Source organism: Anoplopoma fimbria, chromosome 23, assembly GCF_027596085.1.
Source record: "Anoplopoma fimbria isolate UVic2021 breed Golden Eagle Sablefish chromosome 23, Afim_UVic_2022, whole genome shotgun sequence".
In the NCBI taxonomy this organism is placed as follows: domain Eukaryota; kingdom Metazoa; phylum Chordata; class Actinopteri; order Perciformes; family Anoplopomatidae; genus Anoplopoma; species Anoplopoma fimbria.
The window spans coordinates 609,470-634,469 of record NC_072471.1 but is presented as its reverse complement, the minus strand read 5'-3'; the positions used below and the strand labels follow the sequence as shown (position 1 = coordinate 634,469).

At 41.5% G+C, this 25,000-nt stretch overlaps 2 protein-coding genes across 2 annotated transcripts in view; both read left to right on the top strand.

Annotated features, from left to right (window-relative positions):
• Positions 1-1,333: 1,333 nt before the first annotated feature.
• dusp16 (dual specificity phosphatase 16) lies at positions 1,334-10,757 on the top strand (the record flags this gene model as incomplete). Its single annotated transcript, XM_054625038.1, is given in 8 exon segments — positions 1,334-1,580; positions 1,583-1,752; positions 3,549-3,687; positions 7,726-7,889; positions 8,524-8,683; positions 8,772-8,895; positions 9,189-9,556; positions 9,559-10,757. Coding segments are annotated over 8 exon segments (2,055 nt in total), but the record flags the coding sequence as incomplete, so codon positions are not given.
• Positions 10,758-12,897: 2,140 nt separating this feature from the next.
• Positions 12,898-25,000, top strand: part of eps8a (epidermal growth factor receptor pathway substrate 8a) — a 33,864-nt gene continuing 21,761 nt past the window's right edge. Inside the window, 1 exon segment of the mRNA XM_054624910.1 lies at positions 12,898-12,958. The gene's annotated coding sequence lies outside the window, so the exon portion shown is untranslated.

Below are 25,000 nucleotides of genomic sequence, written 5' to 3'. Positions count from 1 at the left end.
TCTATACACAGACTTAATGACTACAAATATCATATAATATTATATAATATTATAATATTATATAATATTATATTATATTATATAATATAATATAATATTGGTAGTTTACTCTCATCTGATTCAAATGAAACCATTTCTGATGTCATAGAGTCAATTATTAGAATGTTAATATCTCTAAAACCATCATTCTGACACCAAATGGTTCATTAACCAACAATTAATCAGGAGTGTGTGTGTGAGATAGTGTGTGTGTGCTGGAGGAGGAGGAACAGTGGGGGGTTTCTTCTTCTTCTTCTTCTTCTTCTTTTCTTCTTCTTCTTCTTCTTCTTCTTCTTCTTCTTCTTCTTCTTCTTCTTCTTCTTCTTCTTCTTCTTCTTCTTCTTCAGTCGTCTGTCGCTGCAGGTCTTTCACCAGGAGGGAGTTTCCTTCAGCTCAGTGAGTCAGCGTGTAACAGGAAGTAGAAAGCATCAGCAGCGTTTATTATTAGAGGCTGTTTCTCTTTGATCATCGCTCACACAGACTCTAATAATGTGATGACCTGTGGTCTGTTTCCTGCTCCCCAGAGGACGAGCCTCTTTACTTTATCTTCATACACAAACGCACGTGTTCTTACATTCAGCTTTTTGTCTCTGAAAATAACTGATATTGATTATTTTAGTGTCTGATATTGATTATTTTAGGGTCTGATATTGATTAGCTCCACTGCTGTAGTACGACACAGACTCTGTGCTGTACCTTTACCTCTGGTTACTAAGCAACACATCTGGAATCCAAAGCAGAGAGTCCGTGGGTCGCTGAGTGAGGCGTCACAGAGACACCTGAACACAACTCTGACTCTGTTCTTCTCTCTCTTCGTCCCACAGTGTGAAAGCAGTTCAGCATGAAGACCAGGATCAGGGTTCAGAGTGAGGTCTTCAGAGCTCAGTCCAGGAGGAGACCCCGAACCCCCCCCACCGGGCTGAACGCCAGAGACACCCTTTAAACGGCTGCTTAGACCCTCAGAGGGGTCAGAGTAGAGTCAGGCCTCCCTCTCTGTCTCTCTCTCTCTCTCTCTCTCTCCCTGTCTGTCTCTCTCTCTGTCTCTCTCTCTCTCTCTCTCCCTGTCTCTCTGTCTCTGGTCCCGGGGTTTTATGCTGTCGAGTCCCTTCATGATGACATCATACCGGGCCGACACAGTGCAGCTCTTCATCCTCTGAGCTTCCTCGCCGGACTGCCTCTCTGCGCTGGACCGCCGGCCCGGGACGCTCAGGAGGAGGAAGAGGAGGAGGAGGAGGGAGGGGTAGCAGGAGGACTACGGTCAAGGGGGGTGGGGGGAGGGGGGGCGGGAGGGGATAGGGAGCGGGGAGTTAGTCTGACATGTCGAAGGAGCATCCTGCAGGACCTGGGTCCGGGTCCAGGTCTGGGTCCGTGTCTGGGTCCGTGTCTGGATCTGGGTCTGGGTCTGGGTCTGTCTGGGTCTGGGTCTGGGTCCGTGTCTGGGTCTGGGTCTGGGTCTGGGTCTGGGTCCGTGCCTGGGTCTGGGTCTGGGTCCGGGTCCAGGTCGGCGCAGCCCATCGGGGCGGAGGCCCTGGTGGCCCTGCTGGAGGGGGTCTGGACCGCGTGGTGCTGATCGACAGCCGGCCCTTCGTGGACTTCAACGCCTCGCACATCCTGGAGGCCGTGAACGTGAACTGCTCCAAACTGATGAAGAGGAGGCTGCAGCAGGACAAAGTCCAGATCCACGAGCTGCTGCAGCACTCGGCCAAGAAGAAGGTGCACACACACACACACACACACACACACACACACACACACACACACACACACACACACACACACACACACACTCACACTCACACACTCACACTCACACACACACACACATACTCTATATATACATAGATATATATATAATAGATATATATATATATATATAATTTATTTGATCATCCAAAACAACACTTTGAAGTTTAAAAAGAAACAGAAGTGACTCATACATTTCATGTCAAGTCTGGAAAAAAATGGAGGCTCCACATGTTATAAATATTAAACTATCCTCATTTTTACAGCCTCTCCCTCCTCTCCTCTCCCTCTCCTCTCTCTCCCTCTCTCTCCTCCTCTCCTCCTCTCCTCTCCCTCCTCCCTCCTCCTCTCCTCTCTCCTCTCCTCTCCTCTCTCTCCTCCTCTCTCCTCCTCTCCCTCCTCTTCTCTCCTCTCCTCTCCCTCTCCTCTCTCCTCCTCCTCTCCTCTCCTCTCCTCCTCCTCTCCTCTCCTCTCCCTCCTCTCCTCTCCTCCTCTCCTCTCCTCTCCTCTCCTCCTCTCTCCTCTCTCCTCCTCTCCCTCTCCTCTCCTCCTCTCCTCTCCTCTCCTCTCTCTCTCCTCTCTGTGTTAACTTCCTGAAGTTCAGTCACAGTTTCACAGATTTGTTGTCACATGACTGTTGGTCTCAGATGAATCCATCATGTCTTCATAGTTTCACTGAGGAGCTCAGAATTTAATGTTTTTATCAGAATCTGGTTAACGACATGTGACGACATTTTAAATCAGACATGTAGAATAAAATGTTTTTGGTCAAATGTCACAATTTTAAGCTTCGTTTTGGTTCTTTTTCTGACTGAAGCGTTCGTGACACATGATGTGTTCAAGGACAGTCGGAAAGATGAAAATATGACGTTTATGATTGTAGTTTTGTCGATTATTTAATGAAAAAAAAAATGCTGGTTCCATAAATGAGAGCCGTGTAGACCAAACACAATAATTCATAATAACACAGTATATTGAGTTTCTTTAGCCTCCGTTTAAACACTCTTCTTCTGCTCTCTAAATGAGGGCGTCTGACCTCAGAACACGGTTTATATTTAACAAAGAGCCGCTCCTCCCCGTCGGTGGTGTTGTGTTAAACTGGAAGAACGGCTTTGAGGAAGCTCGGCGGCTCCTTTTTATGACCCACGCAACATTTTCCGTCTGATTACGAGCCGTAAGGAATCCTGAGTGCAGAGAACCAGAGAACCAGAGTTTCCTCCACTGAGGACCGGCTGTAAAGCAGCCGAACCACCGGAGGGTTAGTCTCCGCTGTCCCCCCCATCACAGCAGAATTATGACGTTTTACACATCTGAGCTCTTATTTTGGTAGGACAGTCCTTCATTTGTGACCATTAAAGAAACAGTCAGTTTCGTACTCAGGATCAGGTCTTTAGTCTGAAGGAACATTTGTGCTTTAGATTTTACATTTCTGACTTTATTCATTTTTATCAAGGGTTTAGATGTAATTAAAACATTATGATTAAATATGAACTCTTGTTTTTATTTAGTTGCTCACAAAAGTAAGTATTGTGTGTGCGACACATTTATACACAAGGTATTTGTGTATAAATATCAGTTTAATCAAATAGCATAAAGTATAACCAACGTTTAATGATTACAGGTTGAAACTTTATTCTAACGGTGAGCTCACCATGACTGGAACAGGTCACCTGTTTAGTCTTTGTTATTGTCTCATATATATATAATAACTAAAGTGTCTCATATATATATGTATATATAATGATTATTGTCTCTGGTGGTTGTAGTTGGAGCTGCAGGAGGACCAGGAGGTCGTGGTTTACGATCAGAGTTCTTCACATCCGTCTTCTCTGAGCTCCGAGTCTTTCCTCAGCGTCCTGCTGCTGAAGCTGGAGAGAAGCTTCCCCTCCGTTCACCTGCTCTCAGGTCAGTGTCAGACTAGAACAAGTCAAGACGACTAGGAGACAGAGACTAGTCTGAGTCAAGACGACTAGGAGACAGAGACTAGTCTGAGTTAAGACGACTAGGAGACAGAGACTAGTCTGAGTTAAGACGACTAGGAGACAGAGACTAGTCTGAGTCAAGACGACTAGGAGACAGAGACTAGTCTGAGTCAAGATGACTAGGAGACAGAGACTAGTCTGAATCAAGACGACTAGGAGACAGAGACTAGTCTGAGTCAAGACGACTAGGAGACAGAGACTAGTCTGAGTCAAGACGACTTAGTCTGAGTCAAGACGACTAGGAGACAGAGACTAGTCTGAGTCAAGACCTAGGAGACAGAGACTAGTCTGAGTCAAGACGACTAGGAGACAGAGACTAGTCTGAGTTAAGACGACTAGGAGACAGAGTTAATAGAAGAATGTTTTTTATTCCTGTGTTTCACCAAAGTAAATCAGCGTCCATGTTGTTTTTAGGCTTTGTTGTTGTTGTTGTTGTTGTTATTTGTGTTGTTGTTGGTGGTGTTGTGGTGTTGTGTTGTGGTTGTTGTGGTGTTGTTGTTGTTGTGTTGTTGTGTTTGTGTTGTTGTTGTTGTGTTGTTGTTGTGTGGTTGTTGTTGGTGTTGTGTGGTTGTTGTTGTTGTGGTGGTGTTGTTGTTGTTGGTGGTGTTGTGTTGTTGTGGTTGTTGTTGTGTGGTTGTTGTGGTTGTTGTTGTTGTGTGGTTGTTGTTGGTGTTGTGTGGTTGTTGTTGTTGTTGTGGTGTTGTTGTTGTTGTTGGTGGTGTTGTGTTGTTGTGTTTGTGTTGTTGTTGTTGTGTTTGTGTTGTTGTTGTTGTTATTTGTGTTGTGTTGGTGTTGTGTTGTTGTTGTTGTTGTGTTGTGGTTGTTGTGGTGGTGTTGTGGTGTTGTGTTGTGGTTGTTGTGGTGGTGTTGTTGTTGTGTTGTTGTGTTTGTGTTGTTGTTGTGTTGTTGTTGTTGTTGTGTGGTTGTTGTTGGTGTTGTGTGGTTGTTGTTGTTGTGGTGGTGTTGTTGTTGTTGGTGGTGTTGTGTTGTTGTGGTTGTTGTTGTGTGGTTGTTGTGGTTGTTGTTGTTGTGTTGTTGTGTGGTTGTTGTTGGTGTTGTGTGGTTGTTGTTGTGGTGGTGTTGTTGTTGTTGGTGGTGGTGTGTTGTTGTGGTTGTTGTTGTGGTTGTTGTTGTGTTGTTGTTGTGTGGTTGTTGTGTTGTGGTTGTTGTGTGGTTGTTGTTGTGTTGTTGTGTGGTTGTTGTTGTGTTGTTGTGGTTGTTGTTGTGTGGTTGTTGTTGTTGTGTTGTTGTTGTTGTGGTTGTTGTTGTTGTTGTGTTGTTGTGTGTTGTTGTGTTGTTGTGTTGTGTTGTTGTTGTTGTGTGGTTGTTGTTGTTGTTGTTGTTGTTGTGGTGGTTGTTGTGTTGTTGTTGTGTGGTTGTTGTTGGTGTTGTGTGGTTGTTGTTGTTGTTGTGGTGGTGTTGTTGTTGTTGGTGGTGTTGTGTTGTTGTGGTTGTTGTTGTGTGGTTGTTGTGGTTGTTGTTGTTGTGTTGTTGTGTGGTTGTTGTTGGTGTTGTGTGGTTGTTGTTGTTGTTGTGGTGGTGTTGTTGTTGTTGGTGGTGTTGTGTTGTTGTGGTTGTTGTTGTGTGGTTGTTGTGGTTGTTGTTGTGTTGTTGTGTGGTTGTTGTGTTGTGGTTGTGTGTGTTGTTGTTGTTGTTGTGTGGTTGTTGTGTTGTTGTTGTTGTTGTTGTTGTGTGTTGTTGTTGTTGTGGTTGTTGTGGTTGTTGTTGTTGTTGTGGTTGTTGTTGTTGTGTTGTTGTTGTTGTGTTGTTGTGGTTGTTGTTGTGTTGTTTGTTGTTGTTGTGTGGTTGTTGTGTTGGTGTTGTGGTTGTTGTGTTGTTGTTGTTGTTGTTGTTGTTGTGTGGTTGTTGTGTTGTTGTTGGTGTTGTTGTTGTTGTGTTGTTGTTGTTGTGGTGTTGTTGTGTTGTTGTTGGTGTGTTGTGGTTGTTGTTGTGGTTGTTGTTGTTGTGTGGTTGTTGTGTTGTGTTGTTGTTGTGGTTGTTGTTGTTGTGTGGTTGTTGTGTTGTGGTTGTTTTGTTGTGGTTGTGGTTGTTGTTGTGTGGTTGTTGTGTTGTGTTGTTGTTGTTTCCACTCTGTCTGATGAACGGAGGCCTTCAGTCTCTGCTGATGAAGCGGTGTGTTTCCTCTGAGGTGACGTCATGTCACCATGATGTAATGAGGACTCCACCCTCCTGGTTCCACATCAACAACAACTCCTATCTGAGAACAAAAGAGGAACCTGCTGCTGTGACATCATCAGTCTGACTTTAACTTATAAAGGTTATTAATATGGACAGGAATCATTAAAAACACATCAGACATATCAATGCTCTCTACAGCTCCAATGTGGATTAATCCGCCGCTGAAAATAGTCCCAAACAAAGTCTCTGTTTCCTCCTGTGTGTTTGATAAACACTAGAGAATCACTCACTTCTTCAGTAGGAACCAAAGAGCCACAGACAGGAAGTCAGACAGTATTAAAGGACGGACCAACGGGTTGTTGGTTTGAGTCTCAACATGAGAAGGAAAATGCAGTTGTTGTGTTGTTTTGGTGGTCATGTTGCTGTGTTTTTAAAGCTGATGTGGAGGGAGGTAATCAATGAATGATTTTTATAAATAATTATTGTATAGGTTGTTGTTGGTTTAAGAGCACAGTGGCATTTAAATGTGGATGGAAAACCTGTTGCCATCCAGCCAAACTGAGTTCGTGGGAGAAGAGCCTTGTGAGAGAGGTTAGCTCCAGAGATGTTAGGGAGATGGGAGAAAGTTCCACAAAGTCAACTATCAAGCCCTCCACCAGTCGGGGCTTTGATGCAAAGTTTCCTCAGTGCAAGACATATGAAAATAGAGTTTGCCAAAAAACACATGGAGGACTCCCAAACTATGAGAAAATCTGGTCTGATGAGACCAAGATTGAACACGTTAATTCTAAGCAAAGCGGTATGTCAGTCTGACTTTAACTTATAAAGGTTATTAATATGGACAGAAAACATCAGACATATCACTGCTCATCTCCAGCTCCAATGTGGATTAAAACAGTGAAAATAGTCCCAAACAAAGTCTGGGGGTGTTTTTCAGCTCCTGTGTGTTTGATAAAAAGATTCACTTCTTCAAGTAGAACCAAAGAGCCACAGACAGGAAGACAATCAGACAGTATAACAAAAGGTCTGTGACCAACTGGCCCAGCCAGAGGTTGTTGAGAGTTTGATTCTCTGACACTGGAGAGGATCTGCAAGGAAGAATGCAGAGGATCCCCAAATCCAGGTGTGAGAAACTTGTTGCATCATTCCCAAGAAGACTCATGGCTGTACTAGCTCAAAAGACTCAATGTGAGCAAAGGGTCTAATCTTATGAATGATTTTTATAAATAATTATTTTTATATATATTTTAAGAGAAAAGGAAAATATTGTAGAAACTAATTACTCATTTTAAGAGACGTAAACGACAAACAATAAAAATAGATGAATTTTAAATGAACATCAATGTCACTGCTCACTTCTTTAATAAACATTTAAGCAAAGAAAAAACACCTTTTAATATAATAAAAACATATGACGTTATTTTGTCCTTTTATCTCCTTCAGACAGTTTTATTTAAATAAATGTAATGTTTGACTCCGTCTTTATCTACGTTAATGTATTCATTAATAAATCATCATATTCAGATATGAATCTGTTCTGACTGCAGTAAAAAAACAGGCAGCGATCACATGACTTCATGTTGGACCTGCAGAGATGAAGGAGGCTGCAGAGGATCAATTCACAGGCCTGTTGCCTAGCAACCGGAGTGGAGGACGAGCCATCTGTAGGTCTGGAGCAGCCGGCTGTTCAATAGAACAGATAAGAGCTGATGGCTCAGATGATAATGTTCTATGTGTTCAGAGACTCTGTTTACGTTCTGCTGCAAATAAAACAGAAGAAGAAGAAGAAGTAAACGTGTGTCTGTGTGTCGGCTCCTCTCAGGTGGATTCTCTGAGTTCTCCCACCTGTTCCCGGGTCTGTGTGAGGGGAAGTCCTCTCTGGTTCCCTCCTGCATGTCTCAGCCCTGTCTGCCCGTCACCAACACCGGGCCCACACGCATCCTGCCTCACCTGTACCTGGGCTGCCAGAGGGACGTCCTCAACAAGGTAACACACTGACCCGCTGCTCTCCCTCTTACGTTCTCTGGACCAGGAATGTAAGGTATTATATGTGTCCTTAATATAATATAATAATTATTTTATTTTATTTTATCATATGTCATCATATTATATTATATTTTATTTTATTTTATTTTATTATATATTATCATATATTATATTATAGTTTATTATATTTTATTATATAATTTGATATAATATAGCTTTATATTAGAATATTATATACAATTGAGGATCAGTAGGTCATATAATGTTAGGTATTATATGTGTCCTTAATATAATATTAATTAATTAATTTATTTTATTTTATCATATATTTTATTTTATTTTATAATTTGATATAATATAGTATTAAATACTATTATAGCATAATAGAAATTGACATAATATAATTACATTTTAATTAAGTTTAAATAGTATTTTAGTGGCTGCAGGTAAAGCTAGTTTGAAATAAAAGTCAATAAATCCTCACCAGATTATTCATAATAATGTTTAATAAAATGATTGAAATCCCAAAGTGTCTCATAAAACAACTGATCGCTCCAGTGCATGCTGGGAGTCTTCCCACCTCTCTCAGCCAATCAGTAGAGAGCATTTCTCTAACGTGGTCTTGTGTCTCCAGGATCTGATGCAGCAGAACGACATCGTCTACGTCCTGAACGCCAGCAACACCTGCCCCAAACCGGACTTCATCCCCGAGTCCCACTTCCTGAGGGTCCCCGTCAACGACTCCTTCTGTGAGAAGATCCTGCCCTGGCTGGACCGGTCCGTGGAGTTCATAGGTCAGAGGACGAGTCAGTACGGCGGAGAGACGTCCAATAGGAGCCCAGAGCTGGTCCCCTTCACTCTAAACCCTCTCCTGTGTTTCAGAGAAGGCCAAGGCCTCCAACGCTCGAGTCCTGGTCCACTGTCTGGCTGGAATCTCCCGCTCCGCCACCATCGCCATCGCCTACATCATGAAGAGGATGGACATGTCTCTGGACGAGGCCTACAGGTGAGGGGAGGAGCTTCATGGTGGTGATGGTGATGATGATGGTGGTGATGAAGATGATGATGATGATGATGATGATGATGATGATGATGATGATGATGATGGTGGTGGTGATGAAGATGATGGTGGTGATGATGGTGATGAAGATGATGGTGGTGATGGTGGTGATGATGGTGATGATGAAGATGATGGTGATGATGGTGATGGTGATGATGATGGTGATGATGATGGTGATGATGAAGATGATTATGGTGATGATGGTGATGATGAAGAAGCTCCTCCCTCTCTGTGTCCAGGTTTGTGAAGGAGAAGCGTCCGACCATCTCTCCAAACTTTAACTTCCTGGGTCAGCTGCTGGACTTTGAGAAGAGGATCAAGACTCCTCCGGGTCCTGAGACCAGACTGAGGACTCATCCCGAGCCCAGCGGTGAGGTCCCCCCTCAGCATGAGGACCAGGACCCTCCAGCCTATCAGGAGGCCCCTGTGGGTCCTGGCCCCGCCCCCATGGAGCCCCTCACGCTGCCCTGTGTCCTGTCTGCTGGCCCTGAGGACCGTTGTCTGGCTCAGGCTCTGAGCGGCCTGCAGCTGGCCGACGAGGAGAGCGCCCGTCTGAAGCGCTCCTTCTCTCTGGACATCAAGGCGTACGGCGAGCCGGCGGCGAGCGCCCCCACCGGGTCTACGTCCCCCAGGGGGGACCGGGAGACGCCGAGTTCTTCAAACCGTCCGGCTTCAAAGAGCCGAGCAGCAAACCGTGCCAGTTCTCCCCGGTGGAGGAGGTGTCGGAGCAGTCCACGCCGGAGCAGAGCCCCGACAAGGAGGAGGCCCCGCCCGCCTCCTCCAAACCTCCGCCCGCCGCCACAAACTGCAGGCTCCCGCTGCAGCGGAGCGGCAGCGTGGAGAACGCCACCAGCTTCCTGTTGGGCCTCTCCCGCAGCCAGCAGCACCTGTCCCGCCCGGGGCCCGGCGGGGCCCTGAAGGGCTGGAGCTCAGACCTCCTGCTGGGCCCCGTCGCCGTCTCCTCCTCCTCTCTGGCCGGAGGCTGGTACCTCTCCTCAGACTCCGCCCTCTTCTACTCCACCTCCGCCATCCTCAGCGGCGGCGGCGTGGCGGCCTACGGCTGCGGCCACGGCCTGGAGGCGGTGCGGCGGCGCAGCCGGCAGAGGACGGCGGACCGAGGAGACTCGAGGAGGAGCTGGCACGAAGAGAGCAGCTTCGAGAAACAGCTGAAGAGACGCAGCTGTCAGATGGAGCTCGGAGACGGGAGGACGGACAGCAGGTCCAGGGAGGAGATGGGGACGGGGGGGCAGTCCAGCTTCTCCGGCAGCATGGAGGTCATCCAGGTCTCCTGATCCTGGTCCTGGTCCTGGTCCTGGTCCTCATCCTGGTCCTGGTCCGACTGAAGCAGCCTCACTGTGGTGCAGAGTAACGTGCAGCACACACCGACGTCCGTTCACTCCGACAGGAAGTGACATCAGAACGAACTGATCCAAACGTCAGAAACTGAACGGAGAGACGAGAGAGAGAGTTGCATTCTGGGATTGTTTTTAGCCTGGATGTCGCTAAGCTAACAGTCTGTTCAGAGTTAAAGTGTGAAAACGAATCAAAGGAACTGAATCATGGACGAGGAACAAAGGTTTTCTTAACGTTTCATGATGGTCGTCTTGTGTTTGACTTCATGTGGATCAAACAGCAGCTCCTCACTGACTCTGTCAACATCTGGACTCTGTCAACATCTGGACTGTGATCAAAACAGCTGCTTTCAAATCTGAATTATTTTACTAAAGAAACATCTGAACTGATCAAACATTAATCAGAACAATAAACAAATTCAACAACGTCTGAGCTTTGTGTTCATCAGAAACAGATTTATTATCCACATCTTTATTATTATCAATATTATTATTATCAATATTATTATCAGTATTATCATTATTATTTCTTTTTTTAAATTATTATCATTATTATCATTTTTATATTTTATTATATTTTATTATTATTATTATCATCATTATTATTATTATCATTTTTATTATTTTCTTATTATTATCATTTTTATCATTTTTATTATTTTTTTATTTTTTTATTATTATTATTTCCCAGAAACACAAGTTGTCTTTCTTCCACCTTCCATATTATATATATTATATAATAATATATAAATATCTATAAATGATTAATTTAAATAATTTGTGTAATCTGTGCAAACAGTAACGTAAACGACATGAATGAAGCTGAAACATAAAACACAATATCAAAGGTCTAAATACAGTCGACGGTTTTCTCCCACAATGCAACAGAAGATATGGAGAATAAACAAACACATTGTTTTTTAATTATCTTTGTCTCTTTATGAAGTTTAACTAGAAACTTCTCTCAGTATCAAAGCTTTGATTTGTTCCTGAACGTCACATGACAGAAGAGGAGTCAGCTGATCCTCAGCGCCCTCTGCTGGCCAGACTGGGGAACTACCACTCTGGTTCTAAATGATGTGAATGGATCAATAAGATGATTCATAATATTAATGATTGACAGTTAACATGTTTTCTTATCAAACATAACAATAAAACAGAGCAGAGTACGGATGTCCAACGGTACCTGAAGGCATCGTAGATCAGAAGGAGTAACATTCAATCTGCAGCTTCACCTCTAGATGGCAGTGAATCCTGAACTCTGTCCCTTTAAGAGTTTAAACTTTCACTTTATGATTTTATGTTTAATTATAAAAGTCTGAGCGTACAAAAGAACAAAAACAAGTACAACACGGTAAAAATAATACTGCAACACAAGTAAACGTCCTGTACGCAAACCTTCTGCTTTACTACATACTAACTATTACCAACTAAGTGTACTTAAGGCATACAAAGTCAGTGTTTATTATTATTACATCATAATTACTGAAGTATAAGTATGTGAGTATATATATCTATATATAAATATCTGAGTACTTCAGTGTTGTATTTGAGGTATATGATGTAATACATCTTATTTTATAAAGTATCACAAGTTTTATTTAAATGTATTCTGAACAATAGATTTATTTTTTGTAAAAATGACAATATTTACCTCTGAGATGTAAAAGTATAAAATACACTAAAATATACTCGAGTGAAGTACAAGTACATCAAACTGTACCTGGTTGCAGTAGTTCGGGCCGGCCAGCAGGGGGCGCCCTCACCTTGTGAAGGTTTAAACCCTGACTGGTGACTTGAAGGAGCTCAGAGCCTCAAAGCTCCTGTTGTGTCTTCATTTAAATATTCAGTGAGAAGAAAAGATGAACAATGAGGACAGGAAACCACCTGAATAATAAATGTATTTATTCAGTTTTATTTATTCTGCAACAAACATTCAAAACACAATTTAATTAGGTTTTTTTATCCAAACAGCCTCTGATTAAGTATTATTATGAAATAAAACACATCGTTAGAAAAATAAATATGTCATGAAATAAAAAAGGAAAATAAAAACTCATACAAAGAATTCATACAATTTTATTAAAGTTCAGTTTTGGTTATTTTATTTAAAATGCTAAATAGTCAGCGGTGGAAGATAATTGGGTACATTTACTAAACTACTGCGCTTCAGTACAGTTTTAGCAGTAATAAACTTTATTCGTATAATAAAAGTGTTTCACAATAAAGTAAAATAACTTCAGAATGAACGTAAAAAACAAGACGGAAAACCAAACACACATAATAATAAAATATATAGAGTGAATAACACATATAATAAAACCCACTGAATAATAGTCATATTTAAAGTTTATTGTATACAGATTGTTATTAATAATACAAAAGATATCAATACAAGTTTAAAATGAGCTGAAGTGATGGAATGGATATCATTTAATGATAATCTATATTATTCTGCAGAATGAGGACTGTACCTGTACCTGTAACTAGTCAGTGTGGTGTAGAGGGGGCGTGTCCTGCCTGTCAGTCATCGCTCAGGCTCCTCCCCCCGCTGGTCAGGTGGGCTGGTGACGTCACCGTGGAGCCTCCCCCCCTCTCTGCCGGAGAGCAGCGCTGCTCGGCGGACACACGCAGCCCGAGGAGCCGCTCCTCCGCAGGTGAGCTCCTTTCACTGTCTGTCTCCACCGGCAGCCCCGGGCGGAGACAGACAATGGAAGGGATGAGATTAATATTATGTGTTTATGGGAGGAGGAGGAGAGGAGGAGGAAGAGGAGGAGGAGGAGGAGGAGGAGGAGGAGGAGGAGGAGGAGGAGGAGAGGAGGAGGAGGAGGAGGCACCAGACCTCAAGAGTAGATTCAGTGATCCACACACACACACACACACACACACACACACACACACACACACACACACACACACACACACACACAGTCATTAGAGGACCCCGGCTGCACTTTGGCACCACTGCAGTGTATTCATTAAAATCAGACTTTACCTCCACCTCCCTGTCTCTGTCTCTCTCTGTCCCTCTAATGTCTCTCTAATGTCTCTCTAATGTCTCTCTAATGTCTCTCTAATGTCTCTCTGCTCTCTCTCTGCTGTCTCTCTAATGTCTCTCTCTAATGTCTCTCTAATGTCTCTCTCTAATGTCTCTCTGCTGTCTCTCTAATGTCTCTCTAATGTCTCTCTCTAATGTCTCTCTTTAATGTCTCTCTAATGTCTCTCTAATGTCTCTCTCTAATGTCTCTCTAATGTCTCTCTAATGTCTCTCTAATGTCTCTCTAATGTCTCTCTGATGTCTCTCTAATGTCTCTCTGCTGTCTCTGTCTCTCTGCTGTCTCTCTAATGTCTCTCTAATGTCTCTCTCTAATGTCTCTCTGCTGTCTCTCTGCTGTCTCTCTGCTGTCTCTCTAATGTCTCTCTAATGTCTCTCTAATGTCTCTCTAATGTCTCTCTAATGTCTCTCTAATGTCTCTCTGCTGTCTCTCTAATGTCTCTCTAATGTCTCTCTAATGTCTCTCTGCTGTCTCTCTAATGTCTCTCTAATGTCTCTCTTTAATGTCTCTCTAATGTCTCTCTAATGTCTCTCTGCTGTCTCTCTAATGTCTCTCTAATGTCTCTCTGCTGTCTCTCTAATGTCTCTCTAATGTCTCTCTAATGTCTCTCTGCTGTCTCTCTAATGTCTCTCTGCTGTCTCTCTAATGTCTCTCTGCTGTCTCTCTAATGTCTCTCTCTAATGTCTCTCTCTAATGTCTCTCTAATGTCTCTCTAATGTCTCTCTGCTGTCTCTCTAATGTCTCTCTAATGTCTCTCTAATGTCTCTCTGCTGTCTCTCTCTAATGTCTCTCTGCTGTCTCTCTAATGTCTCTCTGCTGTCTCTCTAATGTCTCTCTGCTGTCTCTCTCTAATGTCTCTCTAATGTCTCTCTGCTGTCTCTCTAATGTCTCTCTAATGTCTCTCTAATGTCTCTCTCTAATGTCTCTCTAATGTCTCTCTCTAATGTCTCTCTAATGTCTCTCTGCTGTCTCTCTAATGTCTCTCTAATGTCTCTCTGCTGTCTCTCTGCTGTCTCTCTAATGTCTCTCTAATGTCTCTCTGTCTCTCTGCTGTCTCTCTAATGTCTCTCTAATGTCTCTCTGCTGTCTCTCTAATGTCTCTCTGCTGTCTCTCTAATGTCTCTCTCTAATGTCTCTCTGCTGTCTCTCTAATGTCTCTCTGCTGTCTCTCTAATGTCTCTCTAATGTCTCTCTCTAATGTCTCTCTGCTGTCTCTCTAATGTCTCTCTGCTTTAATGTCTCTCTAATGTCTCTCTGCTGTCTCTCTAATGTCTCTCTGCTGTCTCTCTAATGTCTTTAATGTCTCTCTTTAATGTCTCTCTTTAATGTCTCTCTTTAATGTCTCTCTCTAATGTCTCTCTCTAATGTCTCTCTAATGTCTCTCTGCTGTCTCTCTAATGTCTCTTTAATGTCTCTCTTTAATGTCTCTCTTTAATGTCTCTCTCTGCTGTCTCTCTTTAATGTCTCTCTAATGTCTCTCTGCTGTCTCTCTTTAATGTCTCTCTTTAATGTCTCTTTAATGTCTCTCTTTAATGTCTCTCTAATGTCTCTCTTTAATGTCTCTCTGCTGTCTCTCTGCTAGCACAGACTGAGGAGTTTAACAGCTCTATTTATATAAGAATGAATTATAGTTGATGACATTAATGCCGATGTGTCCGTCCGTTCTCTGAGCTCTGTATGAACCAGCTTAAGCTGCAGGTCAACGTCTCTGCGTCCCAGCATGCAGTTCATGTTGAATAGTCAGACTTGTGAATGGAGTCTGGCAGAGAGAGTTTGGTGGATGTCGGTGAAGAGCAGCTCCACAGTACCAGTGAAGTAAAAACACCCGGATTAAAGGTTAAAGCCGAGCCGCCGGGCAGGTGTGTGTGAGGCGGCCGTGTGGAGCTCTTTGTTTGGGCTGAGTGAGCCCGGTTGCCAGGGAGGACTCCGCATTGTCCCGGCCGGGGTGAGCGGAAGGCCTCCGCAGGGCCGTGTAATCCGCTCTGTCCTCCTAAAACACACGGTCCCTGTGGTCTCACCGGAAAACATGATTACTTTAACATTGTTTAATTAATCTGACACACTTTATATATATATATATATATATATATATATATATATATATATATATATATATATATATATATATATATACAGTACCAGTCAAAAGTTTGGACACACCTTCTCATTCAATGTTTTTTTTAAATCATGTGGTAAACAAACAAATGCTCAACAAACCAGAATATGTTTTATATTTTAGATTCTTCAAAGTAGTTGAATGAGAAGGTGTGTCCAGACTTTTGACTGGTACTAGTTTAAGGTGTAGGTCAACGTCCCTGCCATATATATATATATATATATGTGTTTGTTGTTGTTGTTTGTTGACCCAAACAAAGATGGCGACCGGAAATGGTCATCAGTTAAGAACCAGAGCTGAAGCTTCACTGAGGTCACGACCTTTGATGAGTTTACACTATTAAGTAACCTGATGGATTATTTTCTAAATTAATCAATCAATCTTTTGGTCTATAAAATAAAGAAAATATCCGTCCCAGTTTGATGTCTTTAAATGTCTTGTTTTGTCCAAAGACAATCATTTTAATATGATTCAAAACACATTTTCTACCATTTTTGCATAAAAAACTATTAATTGTTTTCCAAATGGTTGCCAATTAATTTTCTCTCAATCGAGTGGTTGAGTTTGTTAAACGTTACATCTCTACCTGCATTATATTTCATTTGTTTGTTTTTTCAAATATCTAAACCCTTAAAAGCTTCACCGATTAAACATTTAGTTGAACAATTAAAGTATAGAATAAATATTATTCTGAGGTTCCAGCTTCTCAAATGGGAGAACAGTTTTAGACGCCATCTTTGTTTGGGATGAACAAAATCCCCCCAAAGTTCACTGTCGATGTTTTTAAAACTAATGTGGTCGATTCTTTCATTTTGATTCTCAAAACGTGAGCAGAAATCAGGGAGTCTGTCTGAAAATCTGAATTTTGAACATTCTCCGAATATCAAGATTACAAAGATTATTGATCCTCTTGAGCTCTTGAGCTTGTTGTTGACTTGTTGTTAGCTCATTGTTAGCTCATTGTTAGTTCATTGTTAGCTTGTTGTTGACTTGTTGTTGGCTCATTGTTAGCTTGTTGTTGACTTGTTGTTGGCTCATTGTTAGCTCATTGTTAGCTCATTGTTAGCTCATTGTTTAGCTCATTGTTAGCTTGTTGTTGGCTCATTGTTAGCTCATTGTTAGCTTGTTGTTGACTTGTTGTTGGCTCATTGTTAGCTTGTTGTTGACTTGTTGTTGGCTCATTGTTAGCTTGTTGTTGACTTGTTGTTGGCTCATTGTTAGCTTGTTGTTGACTTGTTGTTAGCTCATTGTTAGCTTGTTGTTGACTTGTTGTTGGCTCATTGTTACTTGTTGTTGGCTCATTGTTAGCTTGTTGTTGACTTGTTGTTGGCTCATTGTTAGCTTGTTGTTGACTTGTTGTTGACTTGTTGTTGACTTGTTGGCTCATTGTTAGCTTGTTGTTGACTTGTTGTTAGCTCATTGTTAGCTTGTTGTTGACTTGTTGTTGGCTCATTGTTAGCTTGTTGTTGACTTGTTGTTGGCTCATTGTTAGCTTGTTGTTGACTTGTTGGCTCATTGTTGACTTGTTGTTGGCTCATTGTTAGCTCATTGTTAGCTTGTTGTTGACTTGTTGTTGGCTCATTGTTAGCTTGTTGTTGGCTCATTGTTAGCTCATTGTTAGCTTGTTGTTGACTTGTTGTTGGCTTATTGTTAGCTTGTTGTTGACTTGTTGGCTCATTGTTAGTTGACTTGTTGTTGGCTCATTGTTAGCTTGTTGTTGACTTGTTGTTGGCTCATTGTTAGCTCATTGTTAGCTTGTTGTTGACTTGTTGTTGGCTCATTGTTAGCTTGTTGTTGACTTGTTGTTGGCTCATTGTTAGCTTGTTGTTGTTGTTGGCTCATTGTTAGCTCATTGTTAGCTTGTTGTTGACTTGTTGTTGGCTTATTGTTAGCTTGTTGTTGACTTGTTGTTGGCTCATTGTTAGCTTGTTGTTGACTTGTTGTTGGCTCATTGTTATTGTTAGCTCATTGTTAGCTTGTTGCTCATTGTTAGCTTGTTGTTGACTTGTTGTTGGCTCATTGTTAGCTTGTTGTTGACTTGTTGTTGGCTCATTGTTAGCTTGTTGTTGACTTGTTGTTGGCTCATTGTTAGCTTGTTGTTGACTTGTTGGCTCATTGTTAGCTTGTTGTTGACTTGTTGTTGGCTCATTGTTAGCTTGTTGTTGACTTGTTGTTGGCTCATTGTTAGCTTGTTGTTGACTTGTTGTTGTTGACTTGTTGTTGACTTGTTGTTAGCTCATTGTTAGCTCATTGTTAGCTTGCTGTTGACTTGTTGGCTCATTGTGAGCTGTTTCCTGTGGAGGTCAAAGGTCACGGCTCTTCTAGAGCTCCATGTGCTGATGCTGAACACTTTGAGGACCTTTGAGCTCATCGTTGTGTAATCTCAACCGTTTTCTGCTGATTTGTCCCAGTTTAAGACAGAGAGGAGGATTAAAGTCCACAGCTGGTCCCAGATCAGTTCTCTGCTGGGATCCTGGTCTTCGTGGGAAACATCCTCCAGCTGCTTAGAGACTCTATTTCTGGATGTTTCCGTCCCTGAAGGTTTAGTCTCCTAGTAACCAGAGACAGAGGAACATGTTGAAATATCTCAGGAAAATACTTCATCAAGAAAGTGAGACTAATCAAGATGAGGACTAATCATCATCATTGATTTATTGATCAGATAAAGTAGGTAAATATCTGTTGATGATGTCACTGTCGGTTGCCGTGGCGTCTCCAAGGAGAGCCCGTCCTGTTTGTGTGCACGTCGGTTGCCGTGACGACGTGGTGATGTAACCGTACCTGCCGGCCAGGTGTGTCTCTGAGATGTTGGAGGAGAAACGAGTCGAGTTTCACAGCGTGATGTCATGTTTATTGATCGATCAGTTTCATGATGATTGATCCAAGAAGTCAGTTTCCTGTTGGTTCATTGAGTTAAACGGGATTAGACGATCATTGATCTGCAGAAACGATGAAACAAAAGCTGTTTCCAGTTAAATATAAAGATTTCATGATTTTCTTTGTGTTTTGTTATTTAAAATGAACAAAACATTTTAAATGTTTCAAAAACATTTTCCACCATTTTACTGTCAAAACATTCAATTTAATAGGAACTGATCAGCAGATTAATAATAATCATTACTTTTATTTCTACTTCCTGTTTTTATTTGTTAACGATTCAGTTTAACATCCTCTTCCTCATTTATTGAGCTGTTTTTGTGTTTATTGATTATAGTTTTATATTAAAGGCTTCGACAAACGTAACTTTAATCTGAATTGTGATGGAAACAAACATAAAGTAATATTAGTTATTATGTAAATACTGATGACTGATGTTTTTAACTTTAACACCAGTCAGTCGACTCTGATCTTATAAACTGTTTAAACTGAAGTCAGTAAACAGAGTTCCTCGTTAATCATCAGTGGAGCAAAAACACTTCCTGTTTCTCTGCCAAACACCTGAACAGCTGAACTTTACCAGAAGAGAAGTGGAGCAGAGAAAAGTCAAAACAAAGAGTACGTTTACAATTTAAAAGGGAATTTAAAGAGTCGTTTCATCCTGAAATTGACCACAAAAAGTTTAGAATAATTTCATATATATATATATTCATATTCTTCGGTTGAATTTGGCTCCTTTGAGACAAATAAACAGAAACTATCAGAGCAGTTAATCAGCTCATAAACGCTGATAAAGAATCATTATGACTCATTATGTTTATGAGTGATATTTAAATTCTTATTTCTTAATCTTTAATAAAACAATTATTGTTCATTTCACAGCAGATCATTAAAGTTAATAATGTTTTTATAAGTACAAATAAATTGCATTTTGAGCCTTAAAGTCATAAAATAAACTCCAGCTGAGATGATGTGATTAAATATTCATAACTTAAATGTGTTTTCTATAATAAACCCAGAAGTCATAAAGTCTATTTTTATCTCTTATAATAAACGGAGATCAGACAGATCTGATGCCTCCTCATTAAATGTTTATTATAAGGAACTCTTATGTGTGAGATAATCTGCAGCTTTAAGGCGTCGTCTTCTCCTGCCACCTGTCAGCTGATCTCTAAGCCCCGCCCCCTGCCCCTCCCCCACCTGTCTGTAATGACTCATTAATTAGAGGCTTAAACGCGTCGACAACAAGCTGCCGCAGCAAATCCAGGTCCTGCAGAGACCTGGATCCTCCGTAATCCGCCTCACATGAAGCACAGAGATCCTGGTTCCTGCAGTCGGCCTGTGTGGATCCTCTGGAACTCACCTGTGGACCGACAGGTAAGCTCTCTGTGCTCCATGAGTCTGGATGACCTTAGAATTATTCACCTTTATCACCGCTTTGTTCAGATTATTCTGCTTTTCTTCCAGTAAAACAATATACTAAGATTCAGTTACTTATAAAATATGTAAAGTAAAAATAAAGATAAAATCCTGCTGAATTATACAAAAGAAATACGTTTATATGTAGAGTCAAAATGTAGTGGAAACATCTAAAACAATCAGAGAAAGTTAACCATTTTAACAGCAAACGTTCTGTGATTTCATTGTTTTTTGTATATATATATATATATATAACTTAGTGTGTGTATGTATATATATATATATTTATTCTTACTTATAAAATACTAACAAAATAAGAACTAAAAAAAACAAGAAACATGAAGACTAGTTTTAGGTCTCTTGAGGTCCCTGCAGGTCTCTTTAGGTCTCTCAGGTCTCATCTTTGAGAAAGTGGGTCAGGATGTTTCCAGCAGATCCTGAACCAGAGAGTCAGGCCCCCCCAGAGGGAGGTGGTCCAGTTCTAGAGCCTCATCAGGGTCAGTTCAGTCTGAATCATCCTACTGCTCCACATTAGAGGCTTTTATTGTGAAAGAGAGATAAGTTCATCTGTTGCTTCACATGGGAGGCTTTTATTGTGAAAGAAAGACGTCATCTTTACTTTAATATTTAAAAACATGTCAGAAATAGATTTGATCATGGAGTCCGTTGGTAGATATGTTGTGTAAATAAAGTATTTATTTATTTAATGATCACTCAGAATAAATATATATGATAAATAATATCTCCTGTTGTGGTTTCCTTTATAGAAACCTGATCCTCTGTAAATAAAGAAGACCACTACAAACATCCTGGTCTTTGAAGTTTAACTCGTTAGAGATTAAATAGAATAAAGTGAATCCCTGGTTCGTTCTACTTGTTGAGCTCAATGCTACGACATGTGACACGTGTTGAATACATAATGAATGAAACCAACATTATCATTTATTTTAATATTCTCTCCTCAGAACCACTCAGACTACAGATTTTATTTATCCATCGTTTCTTCTTCTACTGTTCCAACAATCACCAGCTCTGGTTTAGTCCAAATAAACCTGAATTATCTGAGACAGCTCTCCTCAAAGAGACACCGGACTCCATTGACAGAAACGTTAATTTCACTGAAACTCATCTGAACTTCTTTCTTTATTAATCTTTCCACTCGTCGTACTCACAGCTCCGTCAGTACCTTCAGCTCCGTCAGTACCTTCAGCTCCGTCAGTACCTTCAGCTCCGTCAGTACCTTCAGTACCTTCAGCTCCGTCAGTACCATCAGTACCTTCAGTACCTTCAGCTCCATCAGTACCTTCAGTACCTTCAGTACCTTCAGCTCCGTCAGTACCATCAGTACCTTCAGTACCTTCAGCTCCATCAGTACCTTCAGTACCTTCAGTACCTTCAGCTCCGTCAGTACCTTCAGCTCCGTCAGTACCTTCAGTACCTTCAGCCCCGTCAGTACCATCAGTACCTTCAGTACCTTCAGCTCCATCAGTACCTTCAGCTCCGTCAGTACCTTCAGCTCCGTCAGTACCATCAGTACCTTCAGTACCTTCAGCTCTGTCAGTACCGTCAGTACCTTCAGCTCCATCAGTACCTTCAGCTCCGTCAGTACCTTCAGCTCCGTCAGTACCATCAGTACCTTCAGCTCCATCAGTACCATCAGTACCTTCAGCTCCGTCAGTACCTTCAGCCCCGTCAGTACCTTCAGCTCTGTCAGTACCATCAGTACCTTCAGTACCTTCAGCTCCGTCAGTACCTTCAGCTCCGTCAGTACCGTCAGTACCTTCAGCTCCATCAGTACCTTCAGCTCCGTCAGTACCTTCAGCTCCGTCAGTACCATCAGTACCTTCAGCTCCATCAGTACCATCAGTACCTTCAGCTCCGTCAGTACCTTCAGCTCCGTCAGTACCTTCAGCTCCATCAGTACCTTCAGTACCTTCAGCTCCGTCAGTACCTTCAGCTCCGTCAGTCCGTCCTCAGTGTGGCGGTTCGGGTCGACCTCTTTGACTCAGATTTATTTTTAGTTTCTCTCTGATGAGTTTTGGCTTCAGGCCAGATTTCTCTGCAGTGAGTCAGTCAATAATGTGTTTATGAGCCGACCTCCTCTCAGAGTTAAACCTTCATCTCCTCTTTATACTCTTTTTATTTATTTCTACTATGATTATTTATTAATATATAAAATCTTCATATCATCTAAACGAAATACAGAAACGACCCCAACATGCAACTAAATACAAGTTTACAAGGTTAATTAATTATTTTGTCCTTTTACAGAATATAATATGAATATAAATTGATTAATTGTTAAAATGTGACATTAATTGATATTTATTTACTGTTTTAATTTGCTTGTTTCTGTTGATTATTAACTTTACTATTTTAATTTTTCTTTTACAATTAATTGATTCTTACATCAATCCAGTAAAGAAGTTAAGAGCCTGTTATGATGACATCAGCAGATTGAGTATTATTATTATTATTATTATTATTATTAGTAGCCTTCTTCCACATGTGTGTTGTTGTGGTTTTATGGTGTAGTTGTCGATGTGAACATGTTCAGACTCACAGCTGCTGGATTAAAGTCATGAACAGTAGATGATGTGGATTAAAGTCAACCAGAGGTGATGAAGCTCCGTAATCTGGATTAACTCTCCACGGATGAAATGAAGCTCCTCTCAGTGTGGAAGATCTGGTTAGCCTAGCTTAGCACAAAGACTGGGAGCAGGGGGAAACTGTTAGCCTAGCTTAGCACAAATACCTGTCCTCTATGTGACAGCACAGCGTCCTCTGTATGTAGGTTACAGTCAGAGGACAACGGATCAATAGTCTCATCAGTGAGCTCAGTGACACGATTAACAACCAGAACAGAGAACAACTGCTCTGTGAAGCTAAATGGTGCTGCCTGTCTGTCTGCCTGTCTGTCTGTCTGCCTGTCTGTCTGTCTGCCTGTCTGTCTGCCTGTCTGTCTGCCTGTCTGTCTGTCTGTCTGCCTGTCTGCCTGTCTGTCTGCCTGTCTGTCTGTCTGTCTGTCTGCCTGTCTCTGTCTGTCTGTCTGTCTGTCTGCCTGTCTGTCTGCCTGTCTGCCTGCCTGTCTGTCTGCCTGTCTGTCTGTCTCTCTCTCTGTCTGTCTGTCTGTCTGTCTGCCTTCACTTCAGTCAGAAAACACTAGAAAGATCTGTGTGATGTCATCGAGCTGTTTTCAGCCAATCAGGAGAGCCGGTTATGATTCAACACCTCTATTTCAAAATAAGAGCACATTTGATTTTTTAAGAGATTTTCATTCAAGACTGAATCAATAATTCAACATTTTCCACATCAGGAAACCAAACCCACTAACTGACCTGTGTTAGTGTTGAGACGTTTCCTCTCAGGTGTACTTTAACGTAGTAAACTTCGTTATGAAGTGACGCAGAAGTTCCTCTTTCCGTCTGTTTGATCAGTTAGACTTTAATCTGAACTCTTTGTGTTTGGATTGTTTCAGGAACAAAGAGGAACATTAAGTTACCAGGAAGTATTTACTGTGGTACACGTTAACCTGAACACACCTGAAGGGGAAACACACCTGAAGGAAAAACACACATTAATAATGATGTTAATCAAATGTTAAACATTAAACAGGACATTAAACAAGTTTACAGATCATTCTAACTTTCAATACTGCATTTCTTTATGTATTTATGTATATTTAAATGTGTTTATTTAGGTTCTTCTGGACTATTAAGTTGAGGAAACGTGGTATTATTATTATTATTATTATTATTATTATTATTATGACGTCTCCATGGTCAGTGTAGTTCATCACTGGATACATTTAATAAACATTAGAGTTAAACATCCATATTAAACTATATTTATCTGTTGATCCTGTTTGTTCATTACAGATATATATTTATATATATGATCCAACAGAACTAAAGGAGGTGATGATCTCCTCCTCATGAGACCTGAAGCATCTCTTTACATGTAGTTTTTAAGCCCTTGTGTCCTGTAGTTCTGTAGTTCTGTAGTTCTGTAGTACTTTAGTTTAGATGAATGAGTTTCAGTCTTCAGAGAGGAACAGAAACATTCGTCCTCTGCTCTGTTTGCTCTGTATGACATCACAGGTGACCTGATCACATGACTCCACCTTATCACTGCGTAAACATCGGCTCAGCTCTGTTGTAGGAACAGTTTAACTCTATATGTGTACAGTTGCAATCAGAAATAATTAACCCCCTCACCTCAAAAGACATTATAGTGATGTGGATGAAAGATAATGACAATAAATGACAAAAAACCTCATTAAACAACAAAAAATATTCATTGATACATATTTGAGTTATTTTGACAACAGAAGTTGACTTAACTTTGAAGTACAAATGAAAAATGTAACTCTTTTAATACATGTGCATCTGCAGTATTATTCAACCCCCAGCTCCAGTGCTTTGTGGTGAATCCTTTAGCTTTTATAACTTCTAACAAACGTTTTGGGTAAGTGCTGACAAGCTTCTTACACCTCTCCATGGGAATCTTTGCCCATTCTTCAGCTGCTGAAGCCTCTAGCTCAGTGATGTTTGATGGCTGCCTTCTTTAAATCCCACCAAAGACTTTCAATCAGATTTAAATCTGGTGACTGAGAAGGCCACTCCAGGACGTTCCAGGATATTTTTCTCGACCTAGCTTAGGTTGACTTGGAGGTGTGCTTGGGATCATTGTCTTGCTGGAGAGTCCAATGATCACCAAGGTTTAATTTGCCAACAGAAGGCATCACCTTCCTCTTTAAAATGCCCTGGTATTTCTGGGAGTCCATGATGCCAGGTTGCCAGTTCCTGCCGCAGAAAAACAGCCCCACATCATCAATGACCCGCCTCCATGCTTGACCGTGGGGATGGTATTCTTCTGGTCAGAAGCCTTTCGCACGCCAGACATACCGCTGGTCCATATGTCCAAACAGTTCCAGTCTGGTTTCATCAGTCCATAGAACTGTCTCCCAAAACTCTGTCGTCTTATCCACATTCCTCCTGGCATATTCTAGTGGACTTTTGATGTTCCTTGTGGTGAAGAGTGGAGTGCGTCTTGGAGTCCGGCCATGAAGTCCTTGTTTATTCAGTGCACGTCTTACAGTTGCCACTGAAGCACTAGTACCAGCCTCCATCAGGTCCTCCTGTAGGTGTCTTGCAGTCACACGGGGGTTTCTCTTAGTTGTTCTAAGTTTCTAAGGGCCCTTGATGAAATGTTGGGCTTTCTTCCACGGC